Here is a 26,105-nt window from a genome sequence, read left to right on the forward strand (position 1 = left end):
TCATATTTTTGGTCTCCCAAGAGTGACTTATTAACGAGGTTTCACTGTACATCAATTGATTCAAATTTTTTATAAATTTTTAAACAACGTACCGTATATACTCGTTTATAAGCCGACTTCCCCCCCCCCCCGCACTTCAGGACCATCAAAACCGCAATAAATTGAGAACCCGTGTATAAGCCGACCCCAAAAAAAAAATTGATTTGCATTTCAGAGAAAAAAATTCTTATATTTTCCATGCAAAATGAATAGCTTGAGGAAATTTTCAATAGAAAATAACTTAAAATAAATTACAATAGAATCATAGGGGGGGTGCGGCATCTCCGTTTTTTATCGTCATCTGGGCTGTCATCGCCATTTTCAAAGAGGATATCATCTTCAGTTCCGTCCATCGCATACCTGATGCAACACTTTTTGAAGGATCGGCGGAAACAGAATTCTACGCCTCATGTAGCCATTGGCACACTAGGCAGTCAGGTTTCTTCAAGGCACCACTTTTTGTAGTTTTTTTATCATCGCAACTCATCCATTCGATCCGCAAATTCCTCAAATAGTCTTTGAGAGGCTTGTTGATGCTCTTATTTAAAGGCTGTACAATCGACGTTAGCCCCACCTGCTATCAAATACAAATATAACGCCACAACAGGCAAATTGCCCAACGAGGTGGCTGACTTAAGAACATCATGGATCCCCGAGCCATTTTTTGGAGGCCCTACCTACTACTGCTGCTACACCACACATGCGTGGTGTACACCCCCCCACCCGCGGAACCCCCAACGAATCGGTGCATGCGGGAATGTGCGTGTACGTGTAGTGAAACCTGACGTGAAGTTTTTTGTTTATCTGTAATGCTTGTTATGTGTAGTGCTGCCATCTGCCACCAGTTTTTCTAACTATGAGTGAAGTGTTATGATTGAATGATTTATCGTTGTAGGACTGTTGCTCTCTGTGGCGAGACTTTTTAACGGGAAGATCGGCTCGCTTTTGCGCCTTGAAGTTGGGAACCACAGAAAACCAACTTCAGCCGACCACCACTGTGGGGGATTCGAACCCGGATCCTCGCATCGCGAGTCCATCACTATAACCACTCGACCACCACAGCGGCCTATCAAAGCCAATGATGTTTTCGATTTCTTTGCCTCGGCTTTGACATTATCGGTTCTGTGGGGTTTGATCGCCGGTTTCTCGAACACTGATACAAAAATTACTACTGATTGCGGGGGGTCGATATTTTTTCATCAAAAAATGACCCGAGTACAAGCCGACCTCCCACTTGAGGAATGAATTTTTCCACAAAAAAAAAACTCGGCTTATACACGAGTATATACGGTATTTATGAATTTATGGGACATCCCGTAGTTCGTAAAAAAAAAAGAGATCTTGAAATGCAGAGAAGTGATGAGATTCAGATCAGCCGATTCAATCTATTCTTTGAGAGTCTAAATGTTTAATAATCCGTGATGGAATCCGTGACACACGAATTTCCCGGCATGTCGGGAATTACGGATAATCCCAGTATGTGGTCTCCCTCGATTTTACCGGCTAATGCGGGAGGGGGGGGGGGATGTGTGGTAATTCTCACATATCCCAGAAATATTATAGCTTTTATAAAGTGTTGGATTTGAGCCAAAAAATCAGACAATGGGTGTCTTCAAGTTTAACTGTCAAGCACATACCGAACGCAGATGGTGCGTACATGTTAGTCGAAAAAGAAATAACAAAATAACATGAGAGAAAAATAATCACACACGCGCGCGAGCTATAGCCTCTAGAATAAGGCTTATCCTTACACAGACGTCTTAACGCGAGCTATCCTAGTCATTGATACGAACCATGCTGAGACAGGACTCGCCTTTAACCATGTTCCGAAGACCCGACTTGAAACAGATCCGTTCAAGTATCCGCGGGATCACCAAGAAACAGGTGAGAATTTGCTCAAAAAATAGTAGTATATAAAAAAAAATGTTGAATCACTCTTGGATTGTTTAAAAGAAACGCTCATTTTAAACAGCATTTACAACGATTTAAAATTATAAATCTATATATATAAAATTGACTGTCGGGCAACAATGGTTTGTGGGCCTCAACAATCACTTTCGGAACGTTTACTTTGGTTACCAAGGCTCTAGCAATGCGTTTCAGACGTGTATATGCCTTTATAATGGTTTGCCACTTCTTTAATGCTGCCAGTATATTTACAATAGTTTATACCTTTTACAATGGTTTGCCACTATTTCAATAGTCGTCAGAATCATCATCATCATCACTTTGAGGGACAGGATGATCCCCCCATAGAAATCAGTGTTGAAATTGCCGACTTTAACTGTAGAAATGCAGAAATTCAATGGGTTTTCTGCCCAATAATTTAAAAAATTGTATTCAATACTCGATTTCGGAAATATTGAGTTCGCTTAGAGATATACGAAGCCCAGGAGATTAAATATGAAGTAATTAGCCGGATCTACTTTTGAGTTGGATATCCATGTAATAACATTGACTTCTACTTTTTTATTTACATCTTCTCAATCTCGAAAATTTGTTTGTATTGTCTTTTAATATCCAACTGCATAAATTCATATAGTTTAGGTTGTTTTAAAATTAATAATGGGCCCGTATAGTGCATCGAAGAAATTCCACAGCTTTAACTAAGCATTTTGGAAGCTGAAACAGGGAGATGGCAACTTGAAGTTCAGGGGGGGAATCGAAATATATATATCGAAATACCTATATACAGTATATATAGTTCCCCTTGAAAAAGGAAAAAAACATATATATCAGTCATTTCTACGTTTCTTGAAATATAGATTGGTTTCTTTCATGAGTCGTGCGGGAAATCGCCATATTGGTTAACTTGGACACGGTTTGTATGTCCCTCAAAGAAAGAGATATCACGTGATCCAAAAAGCTTCATTGAAGAAAACCCGAGCACACAGCGCCGGGTATTATAGCTAGTCTACATATAAAGATTTAAAATAAGAGAAATTAATCCATGTAAGTTTCTAACGGGTGATCTTGATCTTTGTCGAATAAATTTGTAGAGTAGCTAGTATGATATAGTGGATACATCCCAAAGCCGTACAGTGCGACGTTTCCCGAGGTGGGCGCCACCAACCTTTGTCAGTAGGGGTGGCTTGAGCTTACCTGCTGCCACTAAAGACGTTTCTCGTCTTTAGGGGTTCAGCCGTAGGATAAACCTAGGTACACATACCAGACGTCCTCTTTTTTTAATGCCATTTCAAACGTCCTCCTTCATTTCGGAAAAAAATTCACCCTTTTGTAATTTTTTTCAGGTTTCCGAATGATTTTTTCCCCACCTTGAAACATATCTTTTCCTTGCAATTTCTGTCGAAATTTGGATTTCTCGCGGTGAGGGGCATTGTGGGGCGCCGATCAAGTATATTTTGAAATTTAAATTTTCACCGTATAAGCAGCACTTTGCCCATTTTGTCGGGATTTTCATTTCTCGCAACATAATATTTTGTATATCTGAGGAAGGAAGGGGGGAGGGGGGTGTAGTTGTTTCAAAAAATAAAAGTCTCAGTTATTCGACACATTCATACGATGTTTTCACTTGGCCTCTTGAACGTAGTATAAGCGAGATTTTCCTGTATTATGCAGAGGAGTTGGCGAGAGTTCACGTTATGTTCTGTTATTCTACAACCCTATCCTACTTGTTTATGCCGAATGGACGCTTCCCGTTGCTAAGCTGCTTAAACATGTTTACATTGCCGAATTACTTTTTTCCTCTGTGATTGGTTTAATATTCGCAAAAGGGAATAAAGAATATATTAATCTTAATCCTAAAATTGCACTATTTGTAAAAATATATTTCAATTTTTTTTTATATGAAAAGAAAACTCAGCTGCCCAATTCCACGGGTTTCCGAACCATCAAACATTGCGGGAAAAATTAGAACTCCCCACGAAGTGCACGGGTCAACAACTCTGCATCCGCAAATTCACAACGGCTCAATTCAATGTACAATGGGCCAACGGGAATCCGGTAAAGCAGGGGGCCGAAATAATTGAAGACATTTAACTATTTCTTCAGTTTAAGTCAGTTTTGAAGCAATTGCTTTCGGTAATTAAATCATCATAAAAATGGCAGAATTTTTATCATTTGTAACTAATTTACCAATTTTATAATTTAAAAAATATATACATTCATCATGATTCCCCAGGACTGTTGCACTACCAGCCTTCCGATGTAAGCACTGCATGTAGTCAGGGCTAGTACCGTCTTAACGCATGGGTCCACCAGAGCATTTCCCGAGAATCTCAAGTGCAGAGTGGGCCTCATGACAATGAGATCTAGCCAAAAACTTCGACATTCAGAATGTAAATATGTCAGCAGGTGTTTCCAATCAAGTGGGGCCCAAAAAAAAAAGCATAAAACACCTTCGCCCAGTGTAGGCCCGGAACTGGAGAAGTAGGGTGACTGCCCCGCGGAAAAATTTAGGAGGCAGCAGTAAAAAAAAGGACACCGTTATAAAATTACCGACAGAAACCGCGAAGCGTGGCTTATACGTTGAAATCAAAATTTCAAAATTTATTTGATAGCAATTCATTATCCTTATCGGCGCCCCAAGGCCCCCCGCTCACTGGGAGGAATGCAAATCCGGACAGAAAGTCGAAAGTGCGGCTCATACAGTGAAATTAAAATATCAAAATTTTATTTGATCGCAATTTATCATCTTGATTGGCAGCCCCAGAACGTCCCTCGCCGTGAGAAATGCAAATCTCGACATAAATCACGAGGAGCGGCGTATACGGTAAAATTAAAATTTTCAATTCGACACTCTCGGGATTTTAACCACGTTGGGATTCAGACCCATGTCCTACTACTGATGCTGGGAAAAACATTAGTGGATTAAAGTGAATATAAAGATAAGTTTAATCTTCTCCATCATCGAAACATGTAAAAGAGAGCCTCAGCTTCTTATTGTAAAAAGCCATGCTTGAGTTCAAAAGCTGCGTGAAGTTATCTCGTTCTAAACACCCAATTCTCACACGTAAAGCCTCTTGGGTGACAAAAAACATTTTCGAAAACTGGCTCAAGAAACTAGAGCTTCAAAAAACGAAATCAGAAATAGCACTTATTCTTGGGGAGTGTTAGAGGTGATATAATTTTCGGCAAACTTTTCATTACATGTTTATTTGGTAACTTTCATTCAAAACATACAGTACTTAATGAATAGTTTTCGACATAACTTTCATTCCTTACATATTTATAATTGAAGCGTTTCTCGCTCGGTCGCAGTCTCAATAGCTCGCTCGGTCAATCCCGCAGTCACCCACTTACTCACTCCGTCACTCAACCGCTCGTTCACTCTCTCACGGAATCAGTAGCTCGCTCGATCACGCACCCATTCACTCGTCCCCTCCCTCGCCCGCTCAGAGACTTAGTAGCTCGCCCATTCACTCGCTCCATCACTCACCCGCTCACGGACTCAGTAGCTTGCTCACCCACTCAATTACTCGCCTGATCACCCACTCACCGTTTCACTCGCTTACACACACGCTCACGGAACTCAGTAGCTCGCTCGCCCACTCATTGTTCTAATGTCCCACTCACGGACTCAATAGCTCACTCACTTACCCACGCATTGTTCCAATCTCCCACTCACTCACTCACTCACTCATTGTTCCAATCTCCCACTCACTCACCCACTCATTGTTCCAATCTCCCACTCACTCACCCACTCATTGTTCCAATCTCCCACTCACTCACCCACTCATTGTTCCAATCTCCCACTCACGGACTCAGTAGCTGACTCGCCCACCCACTCACTTGCTTACTCGCCAAACCACTCGCCCACCCACTCACTCGCTTACTCGCCAAACCACTCGCCCACTCACTCGCTCGCTTACTCGCCAAGCCACTCGCCCACTCACTCGCTCGCTTACTCGCCAAACCACTCGCCCACTCACTCGCCAAACCACTCGCTTCTTGCCAAACTAATCGCTCACTCACGGACTCAGTATCTCACCCGCCTACTCACTCAAATAACCCACTCGCTCAGTCACTCACCCCTCAGTGAGTGAGGGGTAAAATACTCACTCAGTCACTCACCCCTCAGTGAGTGAGGGATAAAATACTCACTCAATCACTCACCCCTCAGTGAGTGAGGGGTAAAATACTCACTCAGTCACTCACCCCTCAGTGAGTGAGGGGTAAAATACTCACTCAGTCACTCGCCTCCCCAGTCGGTCACTCGCTCGCTCACTTACTCACTCGCCACCACTCTCGCACCCACATGCTCACTCAGTCACTCGCCTCCCCAGTCGGTCACTCGCTCGCTCACTTACTCACTCGCCACCACTCTCGCACCCACATGCTCAGTCACTCGCCTCCCCAGTCATTAACTCACTTACTCGCTCGCTCACTTACCCTATCGCCCACTCACTCGCTCCCTCACCGGAGGTGACGACGTGAAGAAAACATTGGAGGGGCTGAAAATTGCTGATCGTCCCGTATGTACGGGACTCAAGCGCGTACGCAGGAGGAGGATGGTGCATTGCATCATTTTTTCAGAAATTATAGGAGGGGGGGGGGTTCAACCCCTTTATAAAATTTATTGGGGGGAAAAATGACGATAGGTTCTTTTTTTTTTGGACGTCTCCGCATGCCCTGAAGAAATAATTGAACTTGTTATTCAGTTGAGGTTGTGGGCTTTGCTCGTAGAGAACAGTACTGAATGAAAATTTCTGCTGTCGTCTGCTTTATCCTAGGTTCTTTGTTTTGGACGTTTCCTTATGCCCCGAAGAAAGAACTGAACTCGCCGTTCAGGTCATTTTGTGGGCTTCCCTCGTAAGGAACTGTATTGAATGTTGTCGTCTGCTTTATTCTAGGTTCTTTGTTTTGGACGTTTCTTTATGCCCCGTAAAACGAACTGAACTTGTCCCGGTGGAGACGGGATGACTTTTCTTTCCGAGTTCACCTCAGCATAGTACCCGGAAAATTACTGTTTCCTTGATATCTCGGGCTGAGAAAAAAGCCATCTATCTCACTATGATTACGGAAACTTGAAAAGGAAAACAAAGGGGCGAATTTTTCCGAAATGTAAGAGGACGCTTGGAATGACATCAAAGAAGACTTTTGGTAACATTCTGGCGGCTATATAGCCGCCTCAGATCTGATATATTATAGTATATGGCCTTGGCATCAGCTACTCTGTCGTCTGCATGCTTCGGTTTGAAGGAAAGGGAACAGCTTATATTATGGCTCGATGTTCCCTAAAGCCGGGTTTTCCTAGGAGCAGTTTTCCTGTGCCACGCGCAACGTGATTCGCCCGTCAGACCAGACACGACCCAGGCTCTGTCCCTCCCGGGATATAAGCCTTTTACCCGTGTGGGTTGAACGTGATTCGCCCAGTGCAACACTCCGCCCACTCACCAATAAGAAAAGCAGCATGACTGTCTTCCTACAGAGCGCAATACGCCTCACGACAGCGCTTTACGTCGGGTGATTGGCCGACTGCTTCTGGAGGAGTCGAATGCGTCGTGCGCCGTACGTTTTGTCGATGTTCTCTTCACTCTTGTGTGTTTTCTTTCCCTTCCCTTCAAACTGGAGCATGCAGACGACAGAGTAGCTGATGCCAAAGCCATATACTTTATATAGCCGCCCTGCTGATCTGATGCGCCTCGCTAGGAAAACACAAACGCGTAGCGTGATTATGTAACACGTTTCTGCCGGCGCGAAATGGTCTAATTCGTTTCACGCTACACAAAAAAAACCTATTCCTAGGAAAACCAGGCATTACCTTGAAACGAACCCTCAAACATACAATGCACTGCACCAGTGAGTGAGTGCACTGCACTCATCGTCTTAAATTCAGGTTCCAGATGGCAGCAGGTACGTATGGAATGATGGCGCTCCCATCGACGTTGCCTTAAGCGAAATTTTATAAAGCGTTTGTTTACTTTCTCGGTTGATTAACCTGGAGTAAGAGCTTCGTCTCGTTGTAGAGATTTATCGATAAAACGTTTCAATATATTGGAAAAGTAATTGTGTTTTTCAATTTGTATACTTGAAAAAAAAATGATAATTTACTACTGAATGGTGAATTTTTGAACTCTTATTACACGTGGTTTTTCTCCTCTTTAAAGAGGAATTAAAAGATGACGCAGTTTAGTATTTAATGTTAATTGTATCAATTAATATATTGTTCAATTTCTTTTTTGGGTTTATCATAACATGTTCCTTTGGCATTTATAATTAATGGCGTAGATGCTCAACTCGTGGCCCGCGGTTCAAATGTGACCCTCTGAATCATTTGGTCTGCTGGCCCGCTACTGCAAACATAATTTTGTAGAAATTTAATAAGTGGCACATTTGCAGATAACTTGAGTGACCTGTGACTTCAAGAGCGACTGTTCCCGATGATTAAAGCTGCACGTTTACGGGTCACTTGAATTACCCGCTGGGTGAAGTTCCGCATCGCTTTAGTGATCAGCGGCGTATTTAAAGATAATTTAAGTGGCCCGTGGCATAATTCCAGAGCTCTTACGTAGCTCGCGGTGTAATTTCACATCAATTAAGCTATTCACGCACAGTTCCAGGTGACTCGAGCCGTCCGCGGCACATTTACAAATCGCTTGAGACCCGCGACACATTTCTCTTGACGATTCCGGCTTGCAGTGCAGTTTTTACACTGCTCGGTGATCTGAGGTATATTTACGCATCACCTCTCGGTCATTATAGCTCCACTTATTCATTTGCGGACTCAATTATTCACTCACTATGTGACTACGTTGATGGACTGTCTGTGAATTTTTTTTCTAATGGCGAATTGCCATGTCGGTGAACTTTTCGGCTGTGATTGGTGATGAATTTGTAGAAATAATTGCTTAGAATTACTTTTATTCTCATCACTATCAACCCATTTGCCAGGCTTGATGTATCCCACCAACAGGTTGCAATGCTGAGTAGAAAGGAAAAAAATCGAATTGTCACCTAAAATTTTGTGTGAATATAACATTTAAATTGTATTTGCACTGTAAAAAATTTGAACCTGAGCGAAACATTAAATTTTTTTTAATTTTATGTCAGCCTGTTTAATAGGGAAGCCGCAAAGTTCAAGGAAACTGTTGATATAGGACCGTTGTTCTCTGGGGTAAAAAATAGCATAGCTCTTAAGAGATGTGTTCACGTAATATTCTTCTGGTGATCATGCCGTGCACAGTATCATTGGTTTTTTCGCTTCTGCAGATGCTTAAGTCTACTTTGTAGCTTGATGTTATAGCCTACGTAACCGAATAAATGCTATAGCCTATTATTTCCAGGCGTCAGTTAGACAAGACCAGATGTTTCCGAAGACTGCAAACGAGCAGACTTATGACTTCCTCTGTAAGGTACTTATGATTGGCAACAGCAGCGTTGGTAAAACTTCGATACTTCACAGATATTGCGATGACATGTTCACCCCGGCTTTCGTCAGCACTGTTGGCATAGATTTCAAAGTTAAAACGGTCTTTCGGCAGGATAAGAGACTGAGACTGCAGATATGGGTTTGTATTTGATTATTGGTCAATCTTATTAAATTTCTTTGTGTTTAACAACTAAAGTTTTGTTTTCTTTCATGCTGTTACTATTGAACCACGCATGAATCTCATCTATATTCTTCTGTGGAACTTCTAACGAATTGGTACATGTTGGAATGTATGTATAGCGAACCTGACATGCAGTTTTGTTTCTGTGTAGTGCTGCCATTAACTTTTCTCCTTATGACTGAAGTGTAATGATTGAATAATTTTATCGTTGTAGGCCTGTTACTCTCTGTGGCAAGACTTTTTAATGGAGAGATCAGCTTACATTCGTGCCTTAAAGTTGGGAACCACAGAAAACTGACTTCAGTCAACCGCCACTGTGGCAACGATGGTGTTCAAACCTAGATCCGCGCGATGCTAGTCCATCACTATGACTTTCACAATATTATGGCCCCTAGGTGAAATTAATTGAAATTTTCAATATTATAATGATGGTGCAATATATAATCAATCATCTGACAATAGTGGATGGCTCTTTAAAAAGTTGCACAACGAAATGCTTTAAACACTGATATAGTAGAAAGTATTCAGTGTTTTTGATTTCTGTTGGTAGATCTTGTTAAGACAAATCTAATAATACTCCCACTGATGTTGATACCTGTGCCAGTCTTGCCACCGGACTAATGATGGCCCTCATTCATAGTGAAATAATCTTGCACTATATCTCGAGAGGTTCACAATGTAAATACATGAAAATCAATCTTTACGGACATCCCCAGATGTGGTCGGTCACTCTTTTATGGCTAAATGATGATTCCCTTTGTTTTGTAAAAGTATGTATTTCAAACCCCTGATGAATGGTCACCCCTCTTTCATGGGCAAATCTTTGTCTTGCCCATGTCTGCAAAGAGGTTTACTGTAAAAGCCAGGGCTGGACTAAAGCATGTGCGAAAGGTGCAGCCGCACCAGGCCGTTACATTTTAGTGGGACACAAAACTGAATGAAAATACTTTGATTATGATAAAGATGAAATTTTATTGTAGTTTCTTGAGGTACATTTTGACTTCTCAACAAACCAATAACTTTTGTCCAAGACAACAGGGCCACAACTGGAAGTGAGCAGGTAGGTCTTGTGCCGCCGTCGCCGAACCAGAGTGTGTAAATTTTATTCCTTCAACATTATGAGGGGGGGGGGTGCCAAAATACATGCTTGTCCTGACATACCAAGCATCTAGTTGCGTTCTGTGAGACAGGGAACCCACAGATCTAGCATGGTTTCAACAGTCCCCTTAACAGGACACTTATGAGATATTGAGAATTACTGCTGGTTAAGCGGTCAAAGTGGTTGACACGCTATAGGAGGACCCAGGTTAAAAACCCTCCATTATCACAGTGATGATCAGCTAAAGTTGATTTTCTGTGGTTCCTACTTCAAGGTACAAATGCGGGCCGATCTCCCTGTCAAAAAGTCTCACCGCAGAGAGCAACAGGCCTATAACAAGTTATTCAATCATTACACTTCACTCATAATTAGAAAAATAGATGCTGGCACTACACATAACAAGCATTACATAGTAACAAACTTCACATTAGGTTCACAACCCGTGCACACACATTCCAACATGTAACAAATTGTTAGAAATTCCACAGAGGAATGTGTGATGAGGTGCGTGTTGTGGTTTAGAAGTAGTAGCTCTCGTGGTAGATAATCTGCCATCTAGTCCTTGTGGGCAGGCAGAGTGTGGAAGGGAAAGAGACGACGAGAGAGAAACAAAACACACGTCTACTCCGACGAATGACATTTAATACAAGCAAAGAGAATAACTATCATACAGCAGTGGTCAAGTGGAGGGAAAAAAAGTCCCCAGAAGAGGGAAACGTTGCGTATATGGGGAAAGAACATGAATACATACACACAGTAAAAAGGGGGAAAATATTATTCCACCACCCCCCACTTCATTTGAGCCCGTAAATAAACATAACATTTCTTAATTTCACAATATCAAGTGCTTTTGTAAATCCGTCTGCTGGGTTGACTGGTTGAGTCTATATGTTTCGGGGCTGCCCATAGCTTCCTCTAGTGTTTCTGGATCTTCACCACGACACAAACTGGCTTGATGCACAATGAAGCCGTCTTTGAAGTGCCTTCTATCAGGAATACAACTGCAGGTTGGACGTTCCTCATCATCGCTGTCTTCATCTGTCAATTTTTTGGAGAAATTCCCCGTGCGATGGTCAGCACCTGCTCTCATCACTTCGAAACTCTTGGGCGAGATGCCTTTAGTTGACCTTTGTAAAACACGAATTCAGGATCCGTCACCTCCGGGATCCTCCGCTGTAGGGTTTTTGGATCGCTCCTCCTGAGTTTTTATTTCCACGGAGCCAGAAAGTTTGGTTTCCCGAATGTCATCTGTACTCGCGTCGAGCTGTCGCTTACTTGATGTTCTACACAGAACCTGACATCTCGACTGATTACGACCTTCTTTAATGATTGGTTGTAACAGCGATAGGCTTTCGATTCTTCGTTGTACCCAAGGAAAATCATTTGTACTCCTGTGTTGTCGAGCTTTTGACTCCTCTCTGTTGGTACATGAATGAAACACTTCGATCCAAAAACTTGTAGGTTCTTGATAGTAGGCTTCCTGTTCGTCCACAGTTCGTAAGGAGTCCTGTACTTTACTTGCGTTAGAACACTATTCAGAATGTAGTTGGCAGTCATCACAGCTTCACCCCAAAAGTTCTTCGGTAAGCCGGCATCAATCAGCATACAACGTGCCATCTCGACCAAAGTCCTGTTCTTCCTTTCTGCTACCCCATTCTGCTGTGGAGAATAAGCCGCAGTTAGCTGAGTTTGCACACCTTTATTGGCTAAGAATTTCCTCAAGTTTCGGTTCAGGTATTCACCTCCTCGATCGGATCGAATCACCTTTACTTTTTGACTGAATTTATTTTCAACAGGATTCAGGTACTGTTTTATAGCATCGGATACGTCCGATTTTTGTGCCAACAAATGTACTTGTGTGTACCTTGAATAGTCGTCAATGAATGTGACAACATACCGCTTTCCACTTGGTGTGATCGTTTGCATGGGGCCGCATACATTGGTGTGAATTAGATCTAGTGGTGCGCTCGACTCACTCGTGGATTTCTTGGAAAATGGTAGTCTCGAAAGTTTCCCTTTCATGTACGTATCGCAGGACATGTTGATACCACAATCAATGAGTTTCAAATCATGAACAAGTCCTTCAGCATGCATCTTCTTGATGGTTTCTATATCTCTGACCCATTTTTCGATGCCATGTATGAACACAGTTTTCTTTATGTCCTGTCACTGTATTCACTTTATGTAACTGACAAAACCGTAATCTGTACAGATTTCCGACAGTCAGCAATACCGATCTGCTTTCCAACCATAATGAATTTCACAATAATCACTATGAAAGTTCACGGAAGCATCATGCAAAGTTAGCTGACGAAAGGATATCAGATTACTGACGACATCAGGAGCATACAACACATTCGAAAGTAACACTTATGTCACAGTACCGTCTAAATTTTTCAATAGCATATTCCCGGAACCTATGGCTAGCACATGAACTGTTTCCCGTTTGCGACTTCAATATTATCTTTATACAAGTTATCTAACGACGGGAAAAAATTTATATCATTACTCACGTGGCGCGTGGCACCAGAATCCACAATCCAGTTTTCCGACCGTATGCCTAGTGAATGCAAGGTATTCTTTTGATGAGCGGCGCTCACTTTATTTTCACTTGAGCTTCTGGACTTTTTCTCCGGATGATTCATTTTCTGCATCTGTTCTTGACTTGGCCGGGCTTCTTGCAAAAATAGCACTTTATGGAGTTTTTCCTGTCGATGTGGCTTGATCCGAGTTTCATCATTCTTTCGGTGAGTATACTACCTGGATCCACTTGTTGCTGCTGCCTTTCGTATTCGGTGATGGCCTTTTGCTGGACAACAACGAACGTCAACTCGGTTTCGGCACGTGTTTCCAATGCGGTGATCATCGGATCGAAGCTCCTTGGCAGGCTGCTGAGTAGCATGGCGGTACTCCATTTATCCGATAAGGATTCCTCGCCGAGGTCCCTCAGCTTCAGAAAAAGTTCTTGCATCCGGACGACGTGCTCGGGAACATTTCCGCCGCCTTCTAGCTTCAGGGAACAGATTGTCCTCATCAGGTGAACCTTGTTGGTGCTCTTCTCGTGATACTCCTTCAGGGCGATCCACATGTCCTTCGCGGATTTACTATCACGGATGTGGATGAGCTGATCATCCTCGACAGTTAGTCCAATATACGTTTGTGCTTGGCTGTCGGCTTCCTCCCATACATCGAGGGTCCTTCGATTCGCTTCACCTGGATCCGGCTTGTCATTCTCGATGACTTTCTTGAAAAGTTTCTCTTTCATTAGCAAAAGTTTCACTTTATATTTCCAGTTCGAATAGTTTTGATCATTCAGCTTGTCAATATTGTCCTTGATGCTGGCCATTATCGTTGCGAAGGTTCCTGATGCACACGATAAAACGAATGGAAACTAAACTTCTAACGAGATACCACTACTGCTTATCGGAGCGTGAAAAAAAAAAAATTGAAAGCGCAACCGTCTCAAAAGATATGTCTCTGGGCCCATAACCTGTGGGCGGGCAGAGTGCGGAAGGGAAAGACGACAAGAGAGAAACGAAACACGCGTCTAGTCAGACGAACGACATTTAATACAAGCAAAGAGAATAACTATCATACAGCAGCGGTCAAGTGGAGGCGAAAAAAGAGTCCCCAAAAGAGGGAAACATTGCGTATATGGGGAAAGAACATGAATACATACACACAGTAAAAAGGAGGAAAATGATATTATTCCAACAGTCCTGACAGCCCTTTCATTGTGGTGAGCTACAGATATTGTACATGTGTCCACAGTAGCAGGGTTCCTAGGCTGCGATCTTTGGTGGGTCCTTTATTGCCAAGTGGCTTTTTTGTATAGTAAATACACATGTAACACTCTTATGCACTGACTTTTGCCACCAGATGGTGACTTCTTATCTGAAGCTGAGTGTATGTGAACTAGCAGCTGAGTTAGGCCTGATTGTCTATGTATGTATGGTCCCATTCAGGGAATATAAGCTTTTAGTCCCTCATCTAGCGAGCTTGCTCAGCATCTAAGCAGACTTCTGTTTGATTACCCATGGGGGGCAGTTGAATTTTCTTTCCGAAATTTATTTTTGCATCGTCCAGCTGTTAAAATCTTTGTATGAATAGCGAAAACATCTTTTTAGACAGTATTGGTATGTCTGCATGTTTTTTGGTGTAAGGTTATCTAACATACCTACAAAAGAATAATCTCATTTTCTTGAACGGAACTGAAGTTTATCAATGACAATGTAAGCTGTGAGACTGATTAGAAGTTTTACCTTTGAATATGTTTTTGTGTCATGATAGTTCAAATTTACTGTTTAAAAAAGATTATTTTGTCCGCCCTCTGCATGTTTTGATTGGTTTGAGTTTTGATTCTGTCTGTGGATAGGGAAACCTTCAAGCAGCCACTGGAATTTGTCATCCAATTGGCTTTCGTGAATGTAAAATTCAAATGTTTTTATGAATGTTTCGTGAAAATTCTTACTTTCCTTAATTGTTAACTTATTTTAGGACACGGCAGGCCAAGAAAAGTTCAAGACCATCACTACAGCTTATTATAGAGGTACAATGGGTTTCATACTTGTTTATGATGTCACCAATGAGGAATCTTACAACAGTGTTCGCGACTGGTAAGTATTCTTTACATACAGTTTACTCGTGTGCAAGCCAAGTGTGTTTTTTGTTTTAAATTATTTAATTTGTTGGAGGGAGAGGGTAGGTCAGCTTATACATGTCAGTTTTTGAAGAGAAAAAACGCAGGAGCATTCATTCTGTGGTGGGGTATTGTAATTTTTTTCATGTATACAAGGAGTTCTTAAAATAACTTCGCCATTATATGAGCGGTCTAAAAAATCAACTAATGCAAATGAGATTCAAAATATAGGTGTTTCGAAGTATGTGCTCAAGAATGATAATAAATAAACCAAAGCTCTTGTGAATGTGGTCGCAGACAAAAAAAAAATTGAATTTCCACACTCAATTTATGCATTAATTGATCAACAGGTGATTTTTGCAGTGAGAAATCATTAATGGCTTTGGGAATGCACCTCTAGCACCATAGATGCCGGCGCAGGCTGCAGACAGAAGGTTAGTGTGGTAACTCTTTGGTGGGGGATTTCCTGTATCAGTACGATCTGCATTGGTTGTTTACACGTTTCTTTATCTACGTTTAACTCAGGCTATATAATGATATAGGCACTATTCCCACTGCCATTATGGGAAGTTGGTTTTCTGTGGTTCCCAACTTCGAGGTGTGAATGCAAGCCGATCCCCTCATTAAAAAGTATTGCCGCAGAGAGCAACAGGCCTACAACAGTAAAATTTTCAACCATAGCACTTCACTTATAGTTTGAAAAATACAACCTCTGACAATAAAGTTTGGTGAATGAAGTCAGAACGGCCGATCTGGCAACACTGGCGAAGCAAAACGCTGCATATGCGTAGTGGCAGGTGTTGACCATCTGCCGCCACCATTGTTCAGTTGAGCATCGTTTGTGTTCCGTGAAAGACTTGTTTTACAAAGTGCTTGTTTAGTGCGTTGGTTCTTAACTGAGAACAGGAAAATCCACAAGGAATTTCTACCTGAGGAAACGACGATGAATGCTGCAAGGTACATTGAAATTTTGACCCATTTCATGAAACGTCTACTCAGGGTCTGACCTCAGTACGCACAACAATGTTCATGGTTTCTTGTTCACAACAATGCTCGCCCTCACACAGCCAATATCGTCAAACAATTCCTGGCAAAAAAGGGGGTGGTGCAAACTGAACATCCACCATACTCGCCAGATCTCAATCCTCCAGACTTCTTCCTATTCCCAAGACTCAAACCCGCTTTGAAAGGAAAGAGATTTGACGATATTCCTGACATCCAATGCAACGTGACTAGGCTTTTGAACTCCATCCCAAAAGACGACTTCTTGCAAAGTTTCCAGGACATGTATAGGAGATCTCAGCAGTGCATAGTAATGGGAGGTGACTATTTTGAAGGACAGTAAGGTAACTTTCGTTAACATTTCAACTACGTTAATGTTACAGGACTATTCACCGAACTTTGTCAGAGGTTGTATGTGGTAGGTAGCACTATATATATAACGACTACACAGAAACAAGCTTCATGTTAGGTTCGTAACACGAACACACACATGTACCAATTCATTAGAAGTTCCGCAGGGGAATATGGATGAGGTATATGTGTGGTTTAGTAGTAGCCATTATGATAGCCACTGTGGTGGTTGAGTGGTCATAGTGACGAACTCGCATTGTGAGGATCTGGGTTTGAACCCCACCGTCGCCAGTGGTGTCAGCTAAAGTTGGTTTTCCTGTGGTTCCCAACTTCAAGGCACAAATTACACTTCACTCACTGAGTTGAGAAAAACTCAGTTTAAAAAATTGATTGTAGATGGCAGCACTACACATAACAAGCATTACACAGCAACAAACTTCATGGAAGGTTCACTATGCATACACACAAATTCAAACATGTACCAATTCGTTAGAAGTCCCATAGAGAAATATGGACGAGGTGTATGTCTGGTATAGTAGTAGCAGCCATTTATGGTTTTTACTGTGCTGATCAACTTTGCAATGTATAAAAGTGAATGTTACGTTGAAAATTTTATTTTGCTGTGACTGTATCCATGAGAGCTGTTTCTTTTTCATTCTTGAGACTCTACTCTGTAATACCTATACCTCAAATTTCATTTGCATTCTTTGATTTTTGCGGCAGTTAGAGGCACGTATATCAACTAAGTTGTTTTATGACCTTGTTTATAATACAGTAGATGCGCTTATTAGAATCATGATTAATGTTATGATTCCAGTATTGTTATCACTTTTGCATATATTTTGAAGCGAGAGGGTGAACCAGACTCGTATTGTATTCCATAAGTTATGGTTATCATCTGCAAGACTGTAGGAGTAGGGTTACCAACCATCCTCCTTTTTGATGGCGTTTCAGGTGTCCTCCCTAAGTTTTGGAAAATTTATTCTTTCGTCCTCTTTTTCAGGTTTCTGGAATTATTTTTATTTTTTTCTGAGGAAATTTTTTCCCACTTTGAAAAATATTCATCAGTTTGTGTTGTCCCTCACACACATTCACCAATAACTGCCGAAATTCCCAGCATTTTTGTTTCTGCTTTTTTTAGCAGTTCTGAAAATTTATTGTTGGGGGAAATTGTTGTGACCGGTTTTATTGACTGGAATAGTGGTGCCATCTGTTGTGAAAATTGGGATAAGTGACATTGTAACATATCGCCCTAGGGCTTGCATGTTCCGTTAACACATATGTATATATATATATATATGGAGGTACCCGTGGGCTTTCGTTCGTCTTAATAGTTCCGTGATCTCATAATTAAATAGCCATGTAAACAATATGGGGAGAGCTTGCTCAACTTCCTCCATCTTGTTGAGACTTGCCACCAAAGTGTAATAATGTTAAACATAACTCAACGCCACATGTCCATATGGAAATCATTTGAATGACGTCATCACTTTCTTCCTATGCCAAGTGCCTGCTGTACGACGATTGGTCCGAGAATAAACCTGTTCACCTCCACTATAAATAGTCCGTCTAGCTAGACATCACATGGCATTTCAGCTGTACCAAGAGCAGCCTTGAGGCTCTTCATGATAATTTATTAACATCTGCGATGTTGTATTAATCGTTAAAATGTGTGACTAATTCTACTGAGCTTAACTACTCCGGCTGGTCTGGATAGTCATTGTCTTCTAATGATGATTTTACTCATTTAAGTCAGAGGAGTTGGTATATTTCTAATTGGGCAAAGTGTTCAATGTGAGCGATGATCATCGTAATGTTTATGTTTGCATGTCTGCAATACGGCTTTCCAGGATGCTCAAAAGAGCTTACAAAGAAAAGTGATGGTCATCTCATCTTCCTCGTGTGTTGAAATAATCATCTGTGTGTCGCCTTCCTGTCTAACTTTAGATGTCTTGGTGAGCTATGTCTTGAAGTGCTGATTCATGAACCTTGATCTTCCCACTGATGGTGTGTGCCATGTCATCGATGTGCTGTTTCGTGAATGATGATCTTCTCACTATAATGTGTGCTTCATCGATGAGCTGATTCACAAACTGTGATCATGGACTTCCATCAATCAGGTTGAATTGCCCACCATTCCAGTCTGATTCCCCTGAAAAGTCAGCTAGATCTTCATAGTCTATGTCGATTGTCGACAACATAAGTGGGTGAGATCTGTTCATATCTTATTATTTGAGATCATGGCTATTAATGTTTAAGGACAACATTTGATTAATGTATTGCAACTTAATTTGACTTTAATAAATGACTTGATCTGGAAATTGCCAATGTTTCTTTGAGATTGCCTGTGACTTATGGATGCAAGAATCATGGGATGTAGCTTAAACTCATTTGCTACATCACTAAGGGTGCACATGCAGGCATCCTACTTTCTCAGTTTTCAAATCTGGTAACCCTATGTAAGAAGTCAAAGTCTGTTCTAATTGGGCCACATAATAGCCATTATGATTTCATGTACGCTTAGTGCTACTTTTGTAATAACATTAGTACCATCTTCCGGGCCTCAAATACAGAGAAGCATGGCCCCCACATCCTAGAGCAGAGCTTCTAGGCTGGATCTTCAGCGATGTCCCAAGCCAGACTTTTCATGGGCCCTTTTATAATGAATTTGTAGCATGAAAAAACAAAATAATGATAATTATTCTGGTCCCCATGGCTACAGCCCTGTCAGCTCCACCCTTGAAGGGTGGGGGGGGGCAGCATGCGTAGAAGCTGCATGATAATGAGATCTTGTCAAGATTTTCGAGGTTAAGCATATGAATTGGTAGGCAGACATTCTTGTCAGGTGTGGGGTTCAGAAAAATTGAGTTGCCTGAGGACCCATGATACTCTTTAGATAGCCTTGAATGACATTCCTATATTGAAGGCATGTGTAAGGTAAAAATCGCTTCGGTTTCTTTCAACTGACCCCATACATAGTTTCACTGCTGGAAGACTTTTCCAAAGGAATCTATGAAATGTAATGAAAACGTTATATAAAGTATCTTGATTTGTAATACACATTAGCCTGTTATGTTAACTTCTCACAATTTCTGAACAAAAAGGGCTTTAGCTTGAAACGTAAAAAAATATTTTCATCTTGAAACCAGTTATGTGGAAAAGTGTCCAAATGGTGCCGTGGTAAGGTGCTCATCTTCCACCTTGAAGGTTACTGTCAAGATCCACGGTGTTGGATCTGAGGCAAGAACATAAAAAGTTCTTTACTTACCAAACCTAGGGGACGACCACTGATAGATGGTGCCTTCATTTTCCACCCAACTACTGGTTGGAACTATATGACTAAAGTTGGTGTGTGGTAAAGTAGTTATATGGGGAAGAAAATCAGTTATCAAACGTTCTGTTCAGTCAAATAGGACTTATGGTAATCCTACTTGTACTGAGATTTTTTTTTTCGATAGTCATTTGATTAGTTATTGTCAGAAACCCAGATTCCTGATATGACAACATCAAGCAGCATGTACTGTATATGATAGAAATGATACAAAGTTCTTAATGTTTTTTCCAGGGTAACTGAGATAAAACTTAAATCTGGAGATAGTGCACCAGCAATCCTAGTTGGCAATAAATGTGACATAGAAGACGAACGAGTGATTTCTGCGGAGCGCGGCAAACAACTGGCTGACATGCTGGGTCTGGATTTTTTCGAGACATCAGCCAAGGAGAACATACGAATTCGAGAAACGTTTGAGCGGCTCGTTGACTTGATGTGCGAAAGGATAGCGGCTCTGGGCCCAGCCGATCAAAGTCAATCGTCTTCCTCAAGAGGAACCAGGCTGATCGAGGGCAAAAATGCTACAAATAGCAATTGCCAGTGTTAAAATATTGGATTTTAATCATGAATGATACGTGTTTAATCATTAACCCTTATGTATTTTCAATCGGACGTCTTGGGTTGAATTACGGAATGTGTCCAATTTTATTTTAATTTACTACTTTTCAATTTTTTTTTTTTGTTTATTTCCCTATAGTTTTAAATTTAGACGTGTTGAGTCTTCATTCTTTTACCATCATGATTGAACTAATCGATTTAATTTCATGATTAATCATACTCCTGTCCATAATTATAAAAAAAAATAGCCTGTCACTGTTCTTCCGAGTAATTGAACAAATATTGTAAAACACTGGACAACAAATTGTGAGGAAGTTTCTGTGTCCAAGACAGAAATAGCCATTTTTTAATGTAATTTATTGTGTTGAACATTAATTTAACCATACAAAAAAAATTGGATTGGCTGTGGTTTTCTTTGAAATTAGACATTTAGTACACATATAATACAAAGGCTGCAATAGGTAAAATTCCCAACAAGGTGGCTGAAAAAAAGTGCCCATAAAAATATGGATGCCAAATATATAACCAAAACACAGCAACCCAATATAAAAGCATATACATATCATGCAAGAAAAAAAACAAACTGGTACTGTTACAATTGTCCAACAGCAGTGACCTAGTATCGCTGTTGTCTTTTCTCTGGCAACAATATTGTATGGACCTTAACACTTTTTCACCATATAATAATGCTAGTAAAGCACTTTTCAACTTTCAACAGGGTGATATTTCAGAAACAGAAGCCAATAAAACTTTTTCATGGTGACATTAGTGTTCAGCAGGTTGGAATGATTTGCAATTTTCATGTTGGATGTAATTTTATTATTGTTCAGTGTAATCATTGTAAAAAAAAAAATTGAATTTCTTTGTATATTAGAGACTACTAGAGCGATGCATCAGCTAATGAATGTCTCAGCTAACGATTATTACTAATATGGATATACATGCTGACACAACACTCTGAGCCTGTGGTCAGTTTGTTTTTTTTAATAGTGCTTCTCTATGTTTTTTGAAACTCGTCTTCAAATATTAGGCTGAACCTGGAAAGAATTGAATGACTTTCTATAGAAACCTGTGCAAAAATGTGTTTCAGCTAAAATGAATGTTTTCAGAATGAATTATCTTCATTAGCTGAGGTATCAGGTGCATCTCTAATCTTCTCTCTTGAGAGAAAAAAAGTTTGAAAAAAATTTATACTGTCAATGCTTTTATGAACTAGTGCCATCTTTTTATAAATTAGTCTTATAGTATTCAACAACATGCCATTTCATTGAACTTCTTTACCATTTACGAACTAATTGTCCATTTTTGCCTGAGTTCATAAAAATGAGCATCAACTGTATTCTTGAAAATTATGACAAATGATGTGTGTGAGTAAGAAGGAATTGATGTTTTTTTCTCTATGAAAAAACATGACCAACAACTCCTTCCAAATGATGAATGTCCACCATGTTACACGAACCATAATATTGAATAGTCTAGTCGTTTCCAGTGATACTCTTGGTTGAGACTTAAAAAAAAATCAACCTAGTTTTATGACAGACATTAACAGGATACAGTCTTTGATACATTTCTATTGTAAGTCTGTCTGTTTCCATAAGCTACTAGTTCAGTGTGCATTTCATATTAGAGTAATGAAGTTTATTGTGCTTTGTATGGGTAATGTTGCATATTTGTTGAGATTTTAAATCTGTCAAAACGTTTTTCGAAACCTGGAAAAATTTGCTTATTGATATATACATATATAAAAAATATTCTTGTAGCAGATGTAGTTTGTATATGTACGCAAGAGGGAAAAAGCTATATTCTACCTATGTATGTGATAATCCATATTTGCCTGTCCCGAACAGCTTTGTAAATATGCCAGGAAGAGATACAAAGCGGCTAGTTGTATTTATATCCGATATAATTTGGTGATGCTCATTTATGAGTATTTTTGTGCCATCATAACTTAGTCGTTTTAGAAAGCTTTTACAAATTCCCATTCAATGGAGTAGTTTTGTAAAATTTATACACAGTGTGCGTTGTTGTGTATTGTATATTTATACATTTTTCATCATTCCAGAGTTCCTATACAAACAAAACCTTTCGCCCGAGTTTTTAAAAATGCCATTTCTACCCTTCAGTGAAACTGCATTTATCTCTTTTTGTTTCCAACATTTTTTTCTAAAAACTTTTAAATCAAATGTTTTTTTGCTAGTATTATAAAAACAATCAGCATTTAAGAATTTTGAAATATAGATCATGTGTTTGAGACGTACAAAACTCTTTAGTGTAGAAATATGAATGAAAATGGTTCTGCTGTCGATGTTTAAATTCCCTGTCATAAAGCTTGGCTAGCAAAATGGCTTGCAAAACATGATCAATGCGATTTGCAAAGAATACACACCCTCAAGTGAATATTGGAGTTGATTTTTTTTTTATTTTGCTCTCGATTTCTTTCCCATTTCTTTATTAGGACATTCTTAAATTTCCATAGCTTTGTGATACAGTTAAAGCTTCAGGCAGTTTGCAAGACAGCAAATTTTCCAGGTAGATACCCTGTATGAGATAAAAAAATTTTGATACCAAAGTTAATGTACGTGCTGTATTTGGAAATAACAGTTGAACACACGTCCTTTCCTTTCAGTTGAATTTATATTTACTGCTTTTACTGTATTCCTCGCCTTAGCCATTATGCCGTAAAAATCCTGGGACACCAGCTTTTTGAATGTGGAGTCTGGTCTATTTCTAACTGCTGGAGAAAAAGATTCGATAAGAATGAAACGTACAACATAATGTAGACTGAAGACCAATATTAATCTGTTAAATATTAAATACACAAATCTGATTAAAATAATAGTTTTTCTCTGTATCACATGTTTTGTTCAGGGTTTTGATAACAATATAAGGGAAATTAAATATTTATTTATCACGAGCATAATATGAAATAGATTCACTGTTTTGACCTTTTTCTTTTTTTGCATGTTCAAATCTAAAATGTTATATGGGTCATTCTCATAAAATTGGTCTGAATTGTGTCCCCAGTAGCAGGACCCCTAGGAGAGACTTGGTGCGGGCCCTTCTACTGTGAATTTATAGCATGAAAAACAAAAAATTATATGGTAATTGTCTCTGCCCTAGGGTGGAGCACTGTCTTCATTTCTTGCAGAATTTCATAAGAATGACCCATATATGTACTATAATCTGTTTTTGCAGTGCATTTCTTTGTTTATTATTTAATGTTTTGCTCTGTTTATATATCCTTAATACCTAATCTAAGAATATAAAAATTCAATCTACTTATTGTTATTTAGCACATCTAATCTATGAAAACAAATATAAGTACATTTGTAATACAAAGATTTATTGCAGTAAAAGAAAACCTAAAATTCTATCTCCAATATAGTTTGTAAAATACAAAGAACCTCAAAATGCAGAGATCAGATAAGCTTCAAATTCAGCCAATTTATTCTAAGTGTCCAGATGCTGAAGAATTTTCCAGAATTGGCAACTCAAATTTCATGGCACGCTGATCTCCCTTACTGTTTCCTGGCTAATGCGGGGGATACTCAAACCAATTTGCAGATTATCTGCAGCCGTCAAGCCAGTTACCTGCGCTAATAATTTGGGTATACTGTATATAACTACATATTTGAACACATTTACACACAGCTTAATTTTTTATTTTATTTTAAATAGCTACCTTCCAGTTATCTGGTGTAAACTATTACTGAGAAGAATAAGTGAAAGTCTATTGTACGTGTCAATCCTACGCTGTGTATAAGCTCAGACCATTGTAGTGCATTTATAGTTTCTGCACATATCTATCACTGTTGCAATGCACGTGCATGCAAAAAACCAATAATGAGATTTTTTTACATTGTCATCACGGTGCTTTATGTATTTGGTGGTTTACTCTAGCTTTTGTACTTAGCTGCTAATCAAGTTTTGTTTGTCCTGCACAACACCTTTTCTTGGCAAGCATGTTGAAAATGCACTTGTACCCGTTGCCTTCCATCTGCACAATCATTTTATATAGATTTCATAGTTCTGTGCATCTTGCTTGAAATTTTGATACAGTGGGAAAAATTATTGCATTCGCTGCTCGGTTTCACGACTATCCAGTTTACAAACTAGTGTCCCCTGGTACCGAATAATATGCCATTTCTTTTGTATTTATGAACTAATTTTTTAGGACCGTTCAATTTCGTAAAAACGAGCATCGACTGCATTATCAAGAAGGGATTTTTAATAGGATGCTGGAATTATATGCGTGATAATCTTGTTGAATCTATTTGACCAATTAATGTCGCTTTACCTTGACTCTCCATAAGAAAGTCATTGAATCTAGTCTCATTACCTTGACTCTCCATAAGAAAGTCATTGAATCTAGTCTCATTACCTGATGTCATATAGATTTTCTTTTTATATATTGTTATATATTGTATTATGCCATTTTTATTAGTTTTCATTTGCCACTTTTGGTGAAATGTGCGAAATCTAGTCATATATGATGCATTCCAAGCTTTGTCTCATAAAATTCACATTGGAAAACTTAACTTGGAAAACATATTTTTTTAATATGATGGAAGGATTTAAGTCTGTCTGGAATGGATGTTAAAACTTGCGTTTTGCTTGTATTAGTTATGAGCATCTTCAGGAGACTGGTGAAGGGATGCAAAGCTAAAGACAACCTATATTTATGCAGTTACATCACTTAATCCCCATCTCTGAAGATCCTTGTAACTCGCCGAAGTGAAATATACAGTTTTAACACTCATTCACGATGGCCAAACAGCCCAAAATCCTTTCCATCATAGCACAAAAAATGGCTGTAAAGCATAATATATTTCATATCTTCTCTTTTATTGCCATTTTGAGGAAAACCAGAATATGCAAATGAAAAGGGGTTAATGTTTTTTTGGCTATAATGCCTGAAGAGATGAGTGGTGTGACAAGTTCCAATTTGAAATTGTCAAAAATCATATTTATTGTCGTGATTTTACCCAAGTATGTTCAGAGAACAGATACCTTCTTTAATGGAGCTTCATTCGGAAGTCAAAATTTGATATTTGTGTCATCTAAAATCAGTTTACATCTCCTCGGTTTTGAAGCAAAGCCATAGAGTTTACTCAATGGAAGAATACCTATTTATATCTATGAATGATAATGAATTCTAAAATCCTTATTACTAGTGTATTAATGTTCCGATCATTTCACCAAAAATAAGTGATATTCATAAAATTGTTTATAATTCACATTGCATTTGCCAGCACCAACTTTTCCATCGCCAAGAACTGGATTTGATGACTCGATTTGTTTGCATATCCTGGTTCATGACCTCGTGCGAGTGTTATTTACAGTTTTATTGAGCATGATTGACAACACCTATAACCATTGAATGACATTAAACATCCTTGTATATCGCTTATACCTCCCACGCACAATCATATATCTACCTTTGTACAATGCACATATCCTGTATATTTTATAAGCTGTTATAAAAAAGGGGAAATCTTTTATACATGACACGTTATTTAAAAGTTCATATATGTATATAAAGAAAATTTTCACAAAATATATTTACACTGGTAA

At 39.5% G+C, this 26,105-nt stretch overlaps 1 protein-coding gene across 2 annotated transcripts; it reads left to right on the forward strand.

Moving 5' to 3' along the window:
- The first annotated feature begins 1,801 nt into the window (after positions 1 to 1,801).
- LOC149080933 (ras-related protein Rab-3A-like) lies at positions 1,802 to 23,605 on the forward strand. Of its 2 annotated transcripts, none has more exons than XM_089237624.1 (4): positions 1,802 to 1,923; positions 9,285 to 9,509; positions 15,148 to 15,266; positions 20,208 to 20,660. In XM_089237624.1, exons 1-4 carry the CDS (start codon positions 1,834 to 1,836, stop codon positions 20,518 to 20,520), a joined length of 747 nt encoding a protein of 248 aa, XP_089093750.1. In that variant the 5' UTR covers positions 1,802 to 1,833; the 3' UTR covers positions 20,521 to 20,660. The 2 variants fall into 2 exon arrangements, with proteins under 2 accessions (XP_089093750.1, XP_089093751.1); XM_089237625.1 differs by lacking the exon at positions 1,802 to 1,923 and adding an exon at positions 7,865 to 8,003 and having other exon boundaries at positions 20,208 to 23,605.
- Positions 23,606 to 26,105: the final 2,500 nt, after the last annotated feature.

This window comes from Pholcus phalangioides, unplaced genomic scaffold (genome assembly GCF_987345545.1).
Source record: "Pholcus phalangioides strain wild (caught in Gottingen) unplaced genomic scaffold, Ppha-v1.0 ptg000010l_1, whole genome shotgun sequence".
Lineage (NCBI taxonomy): Eukaryota > Metazoa > Arthropoda > Arachnida > Araneae > Pholcidae > Pholcus > Pholcus phalangioides.

What these genes read in the sequence shown, in the direction of transcription:
- LOC149080933 (XM_089237624.1), top strand. Translation starts at nt 1,834, where the DNA reads ATGCTGAGACAGGACTCGCCTTTAACCATGTTCCGAAGACCCGACTTG. An exon ending in GCGGGATCACCAAGAAACAG is followed by an intron (nt 1,924 to 9,284) that starts GTGAGAATTTGC and finishes TATTATTTCCAG; the next exon opens with GCGTCAGTTAGACAAGACCA. An exon ending in GACTGAGACTGCAGATATGG is followed by an intron (nt 9,510 to 15,147) that starts GTTTGTATTTGA and finishes AACTTATTTTAG; the next exon opens with GACACGGCAGGCCAAGAAAA.